At 50.4% G+C, this 14,288-nt stretch overlaps 1 protein-coding gene and 1 long non-coding RNA gene across 5 annotated transcripts in view; both read left to right on the top strand.

Moving 5' to 3' along the window:
* TRIM16 (tripartite motif containing 16) overlaps nucleotides 1–14,288 on the top strand; it is a 42,483-nt gene that overhangs the window by 25,221 nt on the left and 2,974 nt on the right. For 2 of the 4 annotated variants that reach the window (XM_082373355.1, XM_082373352.1), the window contains 4 exons: nucleotides 4,876–4,971; nucleotides 8,251–8,484; nucleotides 10,787–10,952; nucleotides 11,387–11,482. In XM_082373355.1, the coding sequence (XP_082229481.1) occupies nucleotides 8,311–8,484; nucleotides 10,787–10,952; nucleotides 11,387–11,482 (436 nt within the window). In that variant the 5' untranslated portion in view covers nucleotides 4,876–4,971; nucleotides 8,251–8,310. Of the gene's footprint in view, nucleotides 1–4,135; nucleotides 4,364–4,875; nucleotides 4,972–8,250; nucleotides 8,485–10,786; nucleotides 10,953–11,386; nucleotides 11,483–14,288 lie in introns of those variants that run through there. The other 2 variants (XM_082373354.1, XM_082373353.1) reach the window with 2 other exon arrangements.
* LOC309618903 lies at nucleotides 11,490–12,882 on the top strand. Its single transcript, XR_014238676.1, has 2 exons — nucleotides 11,490–12,231; nucleotides 12,324–12,882. It is a non-coding gene; the product is annotated as an uncharacterized lncRNA (long non-coding RNA).

Raw genomic sequence — 14,288 nt, 5'->3', positions numbered from 1 at the left:
CCTTGCCGTGTGCTATGTGCTTTCCGTGGATCTTCCCATCCAGTCCTGGAATAACTCACTGAGGTGGTGACTCTTCTCGTCTTCACCAAATTTGTCCAGACTCATACAGATGACTAAGCCATGGAGTGGGAATGGAAGCTTCTGGAAAGCCACCCCACTGGAGGAACACAGGGAAGGACCCCAAGGTCACAATATTATAACCTTACTTTATTTTTTTTGCACCAAAACCCTGCCACACATGTCGTAGAGAGATTAAAGAAGAGTGTACTGCTTTCCCCTTGTTCAGGGTATAAGATCTGAATTCTGTTATGTTTAACTGGAAAAGTGATGCATGTCCCCGTTCAGAAACAATCTCCACCAAATACTGAGATAGATTTTCCCAGAAAAGGCCTCCCTCCCAGCCTGGATCTGCCCATCTCCCTCCTCAGAGGCAGACTCCACGATCTACTCTTTCTTCTGTTTCCTTTCAGAAATTCTATGCCTGTAGCAGCATAGATAACAATGTGAATTTTAACGTAGTGTAAGCTGGTGCGTTACAGAGACGTAGGGTAATTGTCGTTCTGAGCAGGGAGGGTTGTGTTTCTCGTGTGTGGAACCCCAAATTCAGACATCCCAGGAGGGAGCGGTGTCAGGTAAAATACAGACAACTGGGGCAGTTCTTGGTGCTGAAAGCAGGCCGGTTCCAGGTGTGACGCAGCAGCCCCGTACCCCGGATCCTTGGTGCGGGCCCAGTGCCCAGCCTCTGCTTTCCCAGTGTGCCTAGCAGAGTTCCTGCCTTTCCACCCCGCATCCTTGCTTTCAACGCTGAGAGTGCGTGTGTGCTCTGTGAGCGCTTTTTGGGTGGCCCTGCCATGGCTCAGGAGCCAAAGGGTTTCTTGCAAGGAGCCCAGGAGACCAGCTCCGAAGACACGGTACCTGGATGAGGCTGCAGCCACCACCAGGATTATCTTGAAAGTCTTGTTAGACATAAGTAAGGCTCCAGAAGCTCCGTCTCCCCTCCAGCCAGCCCCAGCCCGCTGGAGCCGCTTGCTGAAGGTCACTTTGGATCGAGGTAAGCGCCAGTCACTCAGGCATGTTGTGCAAGGGAAACCGTGAACAGCGGGGTCAGCAACAGGGACACAGAGCGGCCGGGAGCTGCATCGGGTCCACAGAGCGACTGATTTCTCAGTTCACCGACAGAGCCCCTCCTGAGGCCCCCACGGTCTCTAGCTATGCCAGTGGGCAAAAACTCTGGATTTGGGAATTCTGGGTGTTCTCTGATTATTTGTTCTGTGCCGCTGGGCTTCCAGAGCCCAGCTCTTCCCAACGGGGACTCCGCTCTTCCCCTTGCCCAGGCCAGCGTCCCAGGGCCTCTTAGTTGTTTTGTTTTTTTTTTTAAATTGAAGTGTAGTTGATTTACAATGTTGTGTTAATTTCTGCTGTACAGCAAAGTGACTCAGTTTTACACGTATATACATTTTTAAAAAAATTTTATTTATTTATTTTTGGCTGTGTTGGGTCTTCGTTTCTGTGCGAGGGCTTTCTCTAGTTGCGGCAGGTGGGGGCCACTCTTCATCGCGGTGCGCAGGCCTCTCACTATCACGGCCTCTCGTTGCGGAGCACAAGCTCCAGACGCACAGGCTCAGTTGTTGTGGCTCACGGACCTAGTTGCTCTGCGGCATGTGGGATCCTCCCAGACCAGGACTCGAACCCGTGTCCCCTGCATTGGCAGGCAGACTCTCAACCACTGCGCCACCAGGGAAGCCCTATACATTCTTTTTTAAATATTCTTTTCCATTATGGCTTGCCCCAGGAGACTGGATATAGTTCCCTGTGCTTTACAGTAGGACCTTGTTGTTTATCCATTCTACATGTAATAGTTTGCATCTACCAACCCCAAATTCCCAGGCCATCCCTCTCCCTTAGCTTTTTTTTTCTTTTTGGCCGCACCCTGCAGCATGCAGAACTTCCCCAACCACTGTGCCCCCTGCAGTGGAAGTGCAGAGTCTTAACCACTGGACCACCAGGGAAGCCCTTCCCTTAGCTTTTAAGAGCAGCTAATCTTAACTCCACTCACCTTGTCTGAACTCAGGCTCGCTGCTGGGAAATGAAGCTGTGGCATGCGTGTGTGTGAGTTGTGAAGTTTGCACTCTTTCTGTGACTGCTTTCCTGTTTGTTCTTTTCTGTTCCTTTTCAAGTTTATCAAACATTATCGAGCACTTTCTGTGGGCTAAGTGTGCTACACTATCTCAGGGAGCATGGGCTGTAGTCAGGAAGCCAGGGCAGGTCCACGTCTCCCTGGATCCCAAAGGGCTGGGGCAGCACAAAGGCCCTGCTGCGTGTTCCAAGGAGGAAGATCCCCGGCAGTGAGGTCAGGGCAGGTATCTTGGGGGAAGGAAGGCTTGGCTGGGCCCCGTCTTAGACCTTCAAGTCCATTAGTGGCAGGTCACTGCGTCCAATCTCAGCATTGGTTCCAGAAAGCTCAGGATACGGTGGGGATCTCGGTCACAGTCTCCAGGTGGAGCAGGAGCTGAGGTCTGAGAGCCACAAGCGTTCCCGCTTCTTGGGGGCGCCGTTAACCAGCATTGTTCACGGCCCATCTGCTGCCAAAAGGCGGGTGGTTTGAGGTTGCTCAGGAGAATTTCTTCTAGAAGTTCCGAGGAGTGCCTTGGACTCAGTATTATGCAACTTGTTTTATCCTGAACATTCCAGCAGGCTGTATGTCTTTCAAGAGCAGGGACAGTGTCTTATATAACTGGACTGGCATGTAGCGAGCTCTCATCAGCCGGCCAAGGAGTGAAGTCAGGGCCCAGCTGGGACCCTAGTGTTCCCAGACACAGACTCTCCAGAGGGAAACACCAAGCAACTGACACCATCTGGAATTTCCTCCTCTCTTCTCCCTCCCCCTGCTGTTCCAGTTTGCATCTCTAACCCGACCCTGGCCACTGAGCTGGGTACCCCCTTTGCCCTGGAGACAGAAGCAAGAACGATTTTGTTAACATATCCTTGAGGCACCAGAGGAGACGCTAAACCATCTGATGAGGGTCGTAGAGCCTGAGAGAGGCAGGTCTTGTACCCCAGATATGGTGCCTTTTGCACAGCATCTGTCCTCACCCCGCTGAAGCGGGGAGGACTCTCTGTGCCCTTGGACATGGGGCCGTCTACTCTCATTGGCACTGCTGTCCTGCTTTTGTGTGGGGCCTGCCTGGGCCTGCGATGTGATGTGCGTATGGCTGACGCCTTGGGACACCCCGGAGCCAGGGTCTGGGCACCCCATCATTTCCTGGGAACAGGAAAAACTGGAGATGCTGGTCTCCCAAGTGGCCCCGCCTCTTGTGGTAAGCAGGAGTGCCTGCTTGTGGGGTGACTCACTCAGAGGTCCCCACTAGGCACTTGGGAGTCCCTTTCTCCTTTTATGGCAGTCCGCAGACAGTGGGGAGAAACCCCCTCCCTGGACACTCTGGGGGTCTCCTGTGACCCCGGATGGTGCTGGGGCCGACCGCTTTAACACACTCTGCACTCGTTGCTACTGTGTGCTCTGTTGTGTCTCCCACCACCTTTCAACAAGCAGCTCATGTCCCCTCCCGTCCTGGAGCAGGTCACTGGGTAATAAGCCTTCTAGACAGACCAAGATTCCACATTGCCCCCAAACAGGCCAGACCCCGCATCTTCCCTGCTTCCCCCACTCCTGGGCATCAGGTCTCAGGTCTCAGGGGCGGGAGGTCACCTGGGCTCCCTTGGCTCTGAGTCGGGGCCGCAGGGCCTGAGCAAACGTTCCCGGGCTTCTGCAGAGGGAGACGAGTCCCCTGCCTGCCTGGGCTGCCACCACTGGGGCCTGGGATTCCCGCGGGCTTCAGTGGGAGGAAGGGGAGACGCGTCACGGTGCCCCCGCACCCCGAGTTCTGTTAGGGTGAATGACGACACAGCTGGCGTGCAGACACGCTGCTGTGAAAATCAGTGAAAGCTCTTCTTTCTGTTGCTGCTGTCTCGTGCCCTTGTGGACGCAGAAAGTGACAGGGCGTCTGAAGCTTGCAAAGGCTCTGGTTTCAAGCCTTGGCACGTTCTCAGCAGACAGTGCTTGGGGAGTTTCAGGAGGCGAGAGTGGGGCTGGGCAGGGGCGTTGACGTGGGCGCAAACCCAGGGTTCTCAGGCGGGCACTTGCCTCGGCGGGGAGGGTTCGCTCTGCCTGCATCTGGCAGAGAATAAGAGTCCGTGATGGAAAGCAGCTGAGGTAGCGCTAGTAACGATGATGAGGATAATGACGCCACCCACACGGATGGAGCACCTGCAACGTGCCCGCTACTGTACAGAGTTCCTGCTGACACGCCTCCCATCCTTGCGGGAACCCTGTGAATTGGGCACTTTAGCTGCTCCCACCTCACAGGTGAAGAAATGCAAGTGTGGAGGCGTTAAGTAGATTTTCCCGAAGTCTCATCTGCTAAGTAGGAAGCCTGGGATGCCCACCCCCGACTTCAAGCTCCCTGTGCTCCTTGTAAGGCTGTTCTGGGGCCGGATGGGCTGGACTCAACTCCACTGACAACTGTGTGACCTTGGATAGGTGGCTCCATTTTCTCACCTGTACAATGGAGATAATGTGTTTACCTGCTATGGGCATGGTCAGGATGATAGGAGGTGACGCAGAGAAACGCTTGAAGCGATGCCTAGCGCAGCGTAAGCTCTCCCTGAACTTTAGCCAGTTCACCCCAGCAAGTGCCGGCCCGCGGCTGACCCTCTGTGCCTCCGCTGAGGGTGGGTGCTCCAGCCTGGCTTCCGAGAGCAGCTTCTGAGACTGACTCCCCTTTCCATGGAAGAAGGGCAGACGGTGCCTTTGCTCCTGGGGACCTTCCGAGTGCCCTGGGCTCCTGCCTCCTTGACGCTGACCTTTCCTCTTCTTAGGCTGAGCTTCGGAGCACCCAGTTAGACCTGGAGCGGAAACTCAAGTTGAATGAAGACGCCATCGCCAGGCTCCAAGCCAACCATAAATCCGTTCTGGTAAGGCTGGCCGGGGTCACCTGCCGGGCTTTGGCACACCTGGCAGCTGCTGCGTGCTCAGCCAGGCCCACCCGGGGTTGTGGGATGCAGGGTGCAGGCCCGGCCCCCATGTCCACGGGCCCCATGGGTTTTATCATTGGGTGAGAACTGTGGGTACAGATAAGGTCGGCCACACCGCAGGGTGACTTCACCTTGTTACGGGGATTTGCTATGAAATTAGTTCAAGATTCAGAACTGGCAAGTGATTTACTTTTTAATGTTATAGAGTAGAAGCAAGCTAGTCCTGTAATGACAGTGTCCTTATTTGTATATGTGCATATGCTTTTTTGACCAGGAGAAAAGGGTATATGTGGGAGTCAAGGGGGGTGGTTAGCTAGAGCTCCAGAAATTATGCATAATCTTGGATTCTTCCATCATGGGAGGGTGTTCTGCATGCGATTTTCACCAGTCCTGAATCCTGGCAGCCAGAAAAGAGAGGTGAGAGCTGCTGAATTAGTGGATGGTATTTGATAAGGCCAGTGGCGTGCCAGGCTACTTAGTTTTAGTCTCTCTGGTTTATGACCACTTTCTATAATAAACTCTAAGTAGACCCAAACAGTTCCCACAAAGGTTTCTCATTAGTGGCAAGCCAATAACCACAACTCAGAGGAGAATGCAAAACAACTACCCTATGGCAGTCAGTCAGCAGCAGCATCTTTGCATATCAAGAATGATTCTATCCATTCATCCATCCATCCACCTACGTATCCACTATCCATCCATCCATCCATCCATCCATCTGTCCATCCATCCACCCACCCATCCATCCATCCACCCATCCATCCATCCACCCATCCATCCATCCATCCGTCCATCCATCCACCCATCCACCCATCCATCCATCCACCCACCTATCCATCTATCCATCCATCCATCCATCCGTCCTTCCATCCACCCATCCATCCATCCACCCACCTATCCATCCATCCATTCATCCATCCATCCATCCATCTGTCCATCCATCCACCCACCTATCCATCTATCCATCCATCCATCCATCCGTCCTTCCATCCACCCATCCATCCATCCACCCACCTATCCATCCATCCATTCATCCATCCATCCATCCATCTGTCCATCCATCCACCCACCTATCCATCCATCCACCCACCTATCCATCCATCCACCCATCCACCCATCCATCCATCCACCCACCTATCCATCCATCCATCCACCCATCCGTCTATCCATCCATCCATCCATCACCTACCCATCCACTCACCCATCCATCCATCCATCCATCCATCCATCCATCCATCCATCCATCCATCCATATCTAATACATGTAACCATTTCAACTTCATTTCTTCCTCCTTGGTCTTTATAACTAACTAGCTGTGGAAGCATGAATACCTATTTCTTACCCATATAATCTTATGAAAAGAAGAACAATAATTATCCCTTTAAAGTCTTGGAAACCTTCAGAGATTGTTGATTTCCATGCTCAATGTAATCTGGAGAACGGCATGGAGCATCTTGCCTTTTTCCAGCTCTTTATTTTCCAGACACTTTGATCCCTACTCAGTTCTTCTCTTAACTGCATGGTAACCAGGTGAGGTAGCTACCACAGTGGCCACCGTGTAGGAGGTACATGAGGACACAGAGACAACAAGAACTGTCCAGGGCCCCCAGGTTGATGGGACAGGAGAGCCTGGGAGTGTTGCTTCCTTGACTTAAGAATGACGCAGTCTGTTGCAATGGTGGTGCTTTAGTTTCTTTATCTAAGAAATGGGGACTGTAGTAGTACAGTCGTCCCTTGGTGTCCTCAGGGAATTGGTTTTAGGACAACCCCCAATCCTCCCCCCCTCAACAGATACCAAAATCCACAGATTCTCAAGTCCCTTGTATAAAATGGCCCCGTATTTGCCTGTAAACCTACGCACATCCTCCCGTATACTTTAAATCTTCTCTAGATTACTTACAATACCAGATACAATGTAAATGCTAGGTAAATAGTGGCCAGCTTGGCAGAGTCTAGTTTTGCTTTTTGGAACTTTCTGGAATTTTTTTCCCAAATATTTTCGTTCTGTGGTTGGTTGAATTCGTGAATGTGGAATCCACAGATATGGAGGGCCATCTGTATTTACCTTCTGGGGTTGCCATGAGAGAATATGTATACAGTGCTCAGAACAGTGCCCGGCCCATGATAAGCACTTCCTAAATGTGGCCGTTATTGTATTACTATGTTATGTAACTAAAAAGTGACCAGGCAGGCGGCAGGACCCCAGGAGAACAGAAAGCAGTACCTGGAGGGGCTGCTCAGAGGGCTCTCAGATGGGATGGTCATGGAGGGACAATGGGGGAGATTGAGGCAGGCAGGGCATGGGCTCCGGGCTGTGGAGTGGGGTGAAGGGAGGGTGAGCAAAGGAAAGTGTTTCCAAGAACTTTACATGAAGTTGAACCAGGTGATTTGTGTTGGGGCAACGATCTGGAGTTGGGCGTTGTCAGAGGGAGCCATCAGCACCAGGACCTAAGAACTACCAAAGAGAAGTGGAAACGGTTGAAAACGTGGATTGAAGTTGTAAATATGACATTGACTGAAGGCATTTGTAAAGGGTGTGGAAGGATAGAATCCCACATGCACAAGTGCCATCTTGCAAATCCTTGCTATTCATCACATGGAATTTGTTTTATGTATTTTTGAACGTGGCATTCCATTCTGCATAGGTAGGCTGGTCCTGCAATGCTTCGGTGCTGTGGACACCTGCACACACCCTAAACATTTTGTGCCTGGCACAGACACCATAGGGTTAGGTGTGCTTTTGGCTCAGATGGACCCGGTAGGCAGTTTAACTGGACATAAAGGAAATGCTAAGGAAGCAGATTCATGCTACTGATTTGTACAAAGAAGCCAAATTATTATTTTACCGCAAGAAACATGACTATCAAGTATACTGAATACGCACATTGTCCTGGTTGGAAGATTGATGTCACAAACTTGAAGAGCAGCCCGACTGTCAGAGCTGGACTCAGAAATGAGATAATTCACTCCCCCATCTGATGGATGAGAGACTAAGGGAATGATTGGCAAATAAGTACTTATACCCTGGAGAGTCCTTCTTGCTTCCGGGAACCCAGGATTCAAATGAGAATAAAGGCTTCCTTTTACAATAGGAAATCGCTCCCTGATTTGCGGGTTTCTCGGGTTTGCGTTTCTGCATGTTGAGCTTTGAGAAGGTTGGACGCCTCACTAACAGGTTCTTCACCCCCCCCAACCCCCCTCCCCCCCCCCACCGCCAGGTGTCGGTGTCGGAGGTAAAGGCGGTGGCGAAGGAGCAGTTTGGGGATCTCCTTGCTGCCATGAGGAAGGCCCAGGCTGACGTGATGCTCTTCTTGGAGGAGAAGGAGCAAGCTGCCCTGGGCCAGGCCAACGGCATCAAGACCCACCTGGAGTACAGGAGCGCAGAGATGGAGAAGACCAGGCAGGAGCTGGACAGAATCGCTGCCATCGGCAGCCCCGTGCTTTTCCTGGAGGTATGGGCCGCCGTGCCACTGATGACAGGGAGACCTTCACTCTGCTCGGCCTGCGGCGCACGGGAGAGGGGAACTGCCCGCTGATAATCGGGTGTGCAGGGAGCTGTGAGGACAGAGAGCGGCTGAGTACACGAGTACGGGAGGGAGGGCTTTCCAGAGCGGAGAGGCTGGAACCGGGTCGTGGAAGATGCATCATGTGCCAGCAGAGGCAGCGGCATGTGCAAAGGCAGAGAGGTTTGAGACAGCACAGCCGATTTGGGGAACTAAGGTGCTTTCACAAGGATGGGGTGTGGGACGCTGGGCACAGAGCGATGGGAGGCGAGGCTGGCGGGGCCAGGTGGGCATCTGGCTGTAGAAGCTTGTTCTTCATCGTGAAGTCACAGCAACCCAGGGAGGACTTCAGGTGAGGGGTGATGAGCTCAGGCCTCAGTGTGCTTTATAAACCACTCCGACAGTGGAGGGATGCTTGCTGGGCCGGGGTGAGACCGGGGTCCTGCTGCCTTTCGGAGAGGGCTGCACGTGCTGGGGTGACTGAGGACAGACAGCCCAGCAGAGAAGATGAGACCTTTCATTACAACGTGCCATTCATTGTATGTTAAGCCACCTGCCATCAGACATTCCATCCTCCTGGATCTGTCACTAGAGCGCTGTGTAGTTTTTAGCAAGTCACTTAACGTTTTTGCGTCTCAGATTCCTCATTTATAAACAAGCAGGTCGGAGTCAGTGATTTCCAAGGCTCCTTCAGTGCTAATATTCCTACACACAAATAATTCTTTTATTGCATTTTGGGAAGAGATTCCCTTCTAGTTAACGGCAAACATAAATGTTTATTTTGAAAAAAAAAAACTTGGAAAATATGGAAAAATATAAAGGAACACTATCATCCATATTCCCATCACCCAAGATAATCATCATTAGCCTTGTAATGAGTGAGAGGAAGAGAAGCAGACAGAGACAGACAGACAGACATACCAAAGAATGTCTTTCAGTTCCTTTACTTTTCAATATCAAAACAAAGAAACTATGAAGAAAAATTTGGCTTCCCATGTCATGAGTTTCCTAAAGAGCATATAAATAATTAAAAAAAAGAAATAAAATCTCTTTTTTTTTTCTCCTTTGGTAACTTTAACATAAAAACTTTAATATGTATAAAATATATTTTAGTATAGGACAACTTATTTTAGTTAAACATAACTTCTTTTTCCACAAATATTTATCCAATCGAAATGACATGTATTGTTCCCCAGTGATTCTTTTTTTTAGAAACAGACCATTTTATTTTATTTTTTATTTTTTCGCTGTGCCGTGCGGTATGAGGGATCTTAGTGCCCCGACCAGGGATCCAACCCTCGCCCTCTGCCTTGGAAGCATAGAGTCTTAACCACTGGACCGCCAGGGAAGTCCCCCCAGTGATCTAAAATGTTACTTTTATCATATATGGCACTAACTCTACATATGGTGTTAAAATGTTTATTTTTCTCCCTATCTACTCTCTGGCTTGGCCTCTTTCTTCTCTTCCATTAATCTAACCATTCTGGTACAACTGTTTTCATCACTAAGTTTTCTGCTGTACCCAGTCTGTAATTCAGTGCTTCCATTGCATTTGAATTTTGATAATGTGTTACACCTGAAAGCAATCTTTCCTGATCACTGCAGAGTTTTGAAGCATGAGAGGCTTAATGTGATTATCTATGTGAAAACACTTTTCAAACTCTTTTTTTTTTTTTTTTTTTCACACACACACACTGTATTTTATTTTTACAAGAGATAAATCGACTACACTTTTCAAACTCTTAAAGCACAGAACAAGAATTAGAGAACACTGTGTATTGGGTTGAACCGATTAGGAAAATGCAGCAGCAAGCATTCCTGCCTGAGGACTTATCTGTGAATCTTCCAAGTGCTACACCCGTTCCTCCATCCCTGTCGTGGTTTGTGTTTAAATTAGTTAAAAAAAAAAAAAAAAGTAGTGATAGAATGAAGGTTGGAGGAATGTTACCGCCATCTGCGCTGTTGGTGTAACACATTTGTTCTTCGATTCCCTGTCTGGGCTGTGTATTGCATCTGCTCGTGGGTGCCTAGTATCTCTTGATCTTTAAAAGTCCACTTTCCCAGTTAAAAAACACGAATGCTTTCTACATTATCAGATGCTGAGCTGGACCCATTACACACACTTTCTTTGTGAAGTGCACATCACCATCAGCCTATTTTACAGATGCGGAAGGTGCCGTATTGAGGAGGGCAGCCCTGTTTAAGAAGCACAGAAGCCAGGGCAAGTTCTGCCGTGTGTCCTTTCCTGCAGGAGTACTGCAAGTTCAAGAACATGAAGGACGATGCTTTCCCCAGTGTCTACATTGGACTCAAGGACAAGCTCTCGGGCATCCACAAGGTTATCACGGACTCCACCGCGCACCTGATCCAGTTGCTGCAGAACTACAAGGAGAAGCTCCAGGAGTTCTCCAAGGAGGGTGAGAGGCTGTGGCTTGTAGTGTCTCGGAGGGGCTGACGGGGGAGGTGGGAGTTGGGAGGGAGAGCAGAACCGGGGAGCTTCTCATTTTCAGAGCCATCCCCTGGCTAGCCGTGCTAGTGATGGACACTTAGCTTGATGACTGAGACCCGAGAATGTGAGTCAGTCACGTCACGCCCTTGGCTGGCATCTCCGAGACTAGCTTCTGAGGTTGCTGACGCCTGTACTTTCAGGTGAAATCCAAGTCAGGCTGGGGTCTTTCCTCAGCATGTTTTACTTTTGTGTGGTCCGTTGAGCAGGGGTCTCTGACACGTGACTGGTGTCCGGACCCTTCTTCCCCGAGGAAGCCCAGGGAAGAGGGTCTGGGGGTTCCTGCTTCTTAGGTTCTCCTGCCCACCTGGACAGGTGTGCATGCACAATTCTCTGATTTTCTAGAGGAGTACGACATCGGAACTCAGGTGTGTGCCTTCACTGAACACAAACACTGGACCTCGGAACCCGAGCCCAGCACCAGGCAGCAGTTCCTCCAGTGTAAGTTGTGAGCAACTTCCCTCTCCCTGGGTGTGGACGTACGTGTGAGGCTTTGGAAGCAAGGATGCCGTCTCTCATGTAGGTTTCAGGTTCTTGCAACATCAGGGTCTATGCCCAAATGGTACATTTTAAAAAGTTTAATTTAAAAAAAATTTGAACTTTTCATTTTGAAGCAGTTTCAAACTTAGGAAAACATTGCAGAAAGAGGACCAAGAATTCTTGTATACCTTTCATTCAGTTTTTCCAAGCGTCGTTATAACGGTCCACTGATCCAAACCGGAAAATGAAATTGCTGCAAGGCTATGAACTAATCTATGGAATTTATTCAGGTTTCACGAGGTATTCCTCCCAGTGTCCTTTTTCTGGCTGGAAGTCTGGTCCAAGATCACAGTTGTTTCTTTGTCTCCAATCTGGGTCCAGTCCCTTTGTCCTTCTGTGTCCTGCATGACCTTGGCCCTTTCAAAGATCCTGGCTAGTTCCCAAATGGCTCCCTGTTAAGTCTGACTTGGCCAGAACTGCAAAACCCATTGTCCCGTCATGATGTGGGAGTGTCCTGGTCTGTCAGCAGTTTTGAAAACATGTTATTTCCAATCAATATTTACTTCCTTATGGTTAACAAGGCAGGGAGGTTTCATCTCCCAGGAGAGGAAGGGCTGCATCTGGGTAGTCAAGGCTCACTTTTAGGACATGCAGCTGCTTCATCTCTTTGGAACGTGCCGTTGAACCCTGCTTCTGCTTGCTTTCTGGGGGTGAGCGCTGGCTGACCAACTCCTGAACCCCTTTTGCTCTGGTCGTGACGTGGAGCCTCGGGTTCGATGACTGTCTCCTGTTCTTTCCACAGCTCCTCATTTTCCCCAGGACCTCTCGGTTTCCACACAGTTTCCTTGATTTATTCTTTCCTGCTTCCTGACACCAGCACATCTGTGTTTTTTTTTAAAAATAAATTTATTTATTTATTAATTATCTATTTTTGGCTGCGTCGGGTCTTCGTTGCTGCGCGCGGGCTTTCTCTAGTTGCGGCTAGCAGGGGTTAATCTTTGTTGTGGTGTACAGGCTTCTCATTGCGGTGGCTTCTCTTGTTGCAGAGCACGGGCTCTAGGTGCACGGCTTCAGTAGTTGTGGCGTGTGGGCTCAGTAGTTGTGGCACATGGGCTTCAGTAGTTGTGGCTCACGGGCTCTAGAGCTCCGGCTCAGTTGTTGTGGTGCACGGGCTTAGTTGCTCTGTGGCATGTGGGATCTTTCCGGACCAGGGCTCGAACCCGTGTCCCCTGCGTTGGCAGGTGGATTCTTAACCACTGCGCCACCAGGGAAGCCCCACATGTTTGTTTTACTAACAGATATAGTTAATACAAGAAGCCAAACACCTTTTGTGCTTAACGTTAAAATAAAAGTGAACCACATCCTATTATAATCTGTTTTCTGTTGCATGACAGTCGTCTTTTTTCATGCATGACATTAACTTTTGCTCCTAGAGTATTGCTGTGAAGTTTTAGCCTTTTATGGACTCAGATCATTTCACCTGTCCAAGTTCTGTCAAATTGCCAGCTTGACTGACCAGTGGGAACCACTTGTAAGCTGGCCTCTTTGTCCTTTAAGCATTGACCTTCTGCCCTTGACATTCTAAAGAGTATTGCTGCTTTCTGGCACTCACAGAATGTTCCAGACCCATTCTGGTTTGCTTGTCCCAAGGCATAGAATCACCTACGCTGTAAGCAGCCCTGGGTCCCCCAGATGAGAAGAGTACTAACGCACTCATTCATTTGGCACGTGTATACCGAGCATCTTCTCAGAGCTAGAAGCCCAGGATAGAGTCCCACATAAAATGTGGAGCTGATAGAATGAAAGGAGAACATTCATGAAACAAACACACTGATAAATAATTACACACTGTGATGAGTACCAGGAAGTTATAAAGCCAGGGTGCTCCGAGAGACGTTGACAGGCAGGCGTGGAGACCTCTTTGAGGACAGACTCACAGCCACAATCCCAACGGATCAGTCAGGATCTCCCTGACTCAGGTCAGGGCGAGGACCCCACCGCGGAGGGAACGGTCTGTGCCGAAGCCGCCCGAGCGGGTTCAGCGCTGGGTGGGTCTGAGGTCAGGCTGCTGGAGTGTGGAGGTCAAGGGGGAGAGGGCAGGAGACGAGGCTGCTGACGCAGGCACGCGCCAGTCACGCCGGGCCGGGCGGCCAGGGAGGCGGGTCACTGCGTTATCCTAAGGGCAGGGGCACCGTCAGAGGCTGTAAGCTGGGGCGACGTGCTTCCCCTTAGCTGGCTCCCCGAAGCGAGCTCCTGTCGGGGAGAAGGTCTGGGCGGGGGAGGCGGGAGAGAGCACCACGACCGGCGTGGGACTCCTGCACCCTCTGGGGGAGATTTGGGGGCGGCTTAGATGGGGGTGAAGTAGGGCACGGAGGGTGGGATCCACAGGACTCAGGGCCGCCCGTGTGTGTGGTGGGGCAAGACGTGGGAGGATGAGGGAAAAGAAGTGGAGTGGGACTTGGGCACCTGGGTGCGTGGAGGTGTTGTTCTCTGGGACCAGGAGGAGAATGTGTGGGGCGGGGACTGCTTGAGAGTTCCTCTGCTAAATAAATATTGGCCAGATATTTTAACAAATGAGTGAATCAAATGTGGGTGTATGAGCGCCTGTCTGCCCCAAACCCCTGCCGACGCTGGGTAGAAAAGTGCGTGGATTTCAGGACGTATTTGTCGAATGAATGAAAGCATGAGCCCATCCGTAGGTTTTATTTCTTGATTCAGTTCAGCAAATAATACAGTAAATTCCAAGCAATTTGAGCTTCAGGAAGGA

Source organism: Balaenoptera borealis, assembly GCF_965194805.1.
Source record: "Balaenoptera borealis genome assembly, chromosome: 20".
Classification (NCBI taxonomy): domain Eukaryota; kingdom Metazoa; phylum Chordata; class Mammalia; order Artiodactyla; family Balaenopteridae; genus Balaenoptera; species Balaenoptera borealis.
This window is presented reverse-complemented; position numbering and strand designations above follow the sequence as displayed.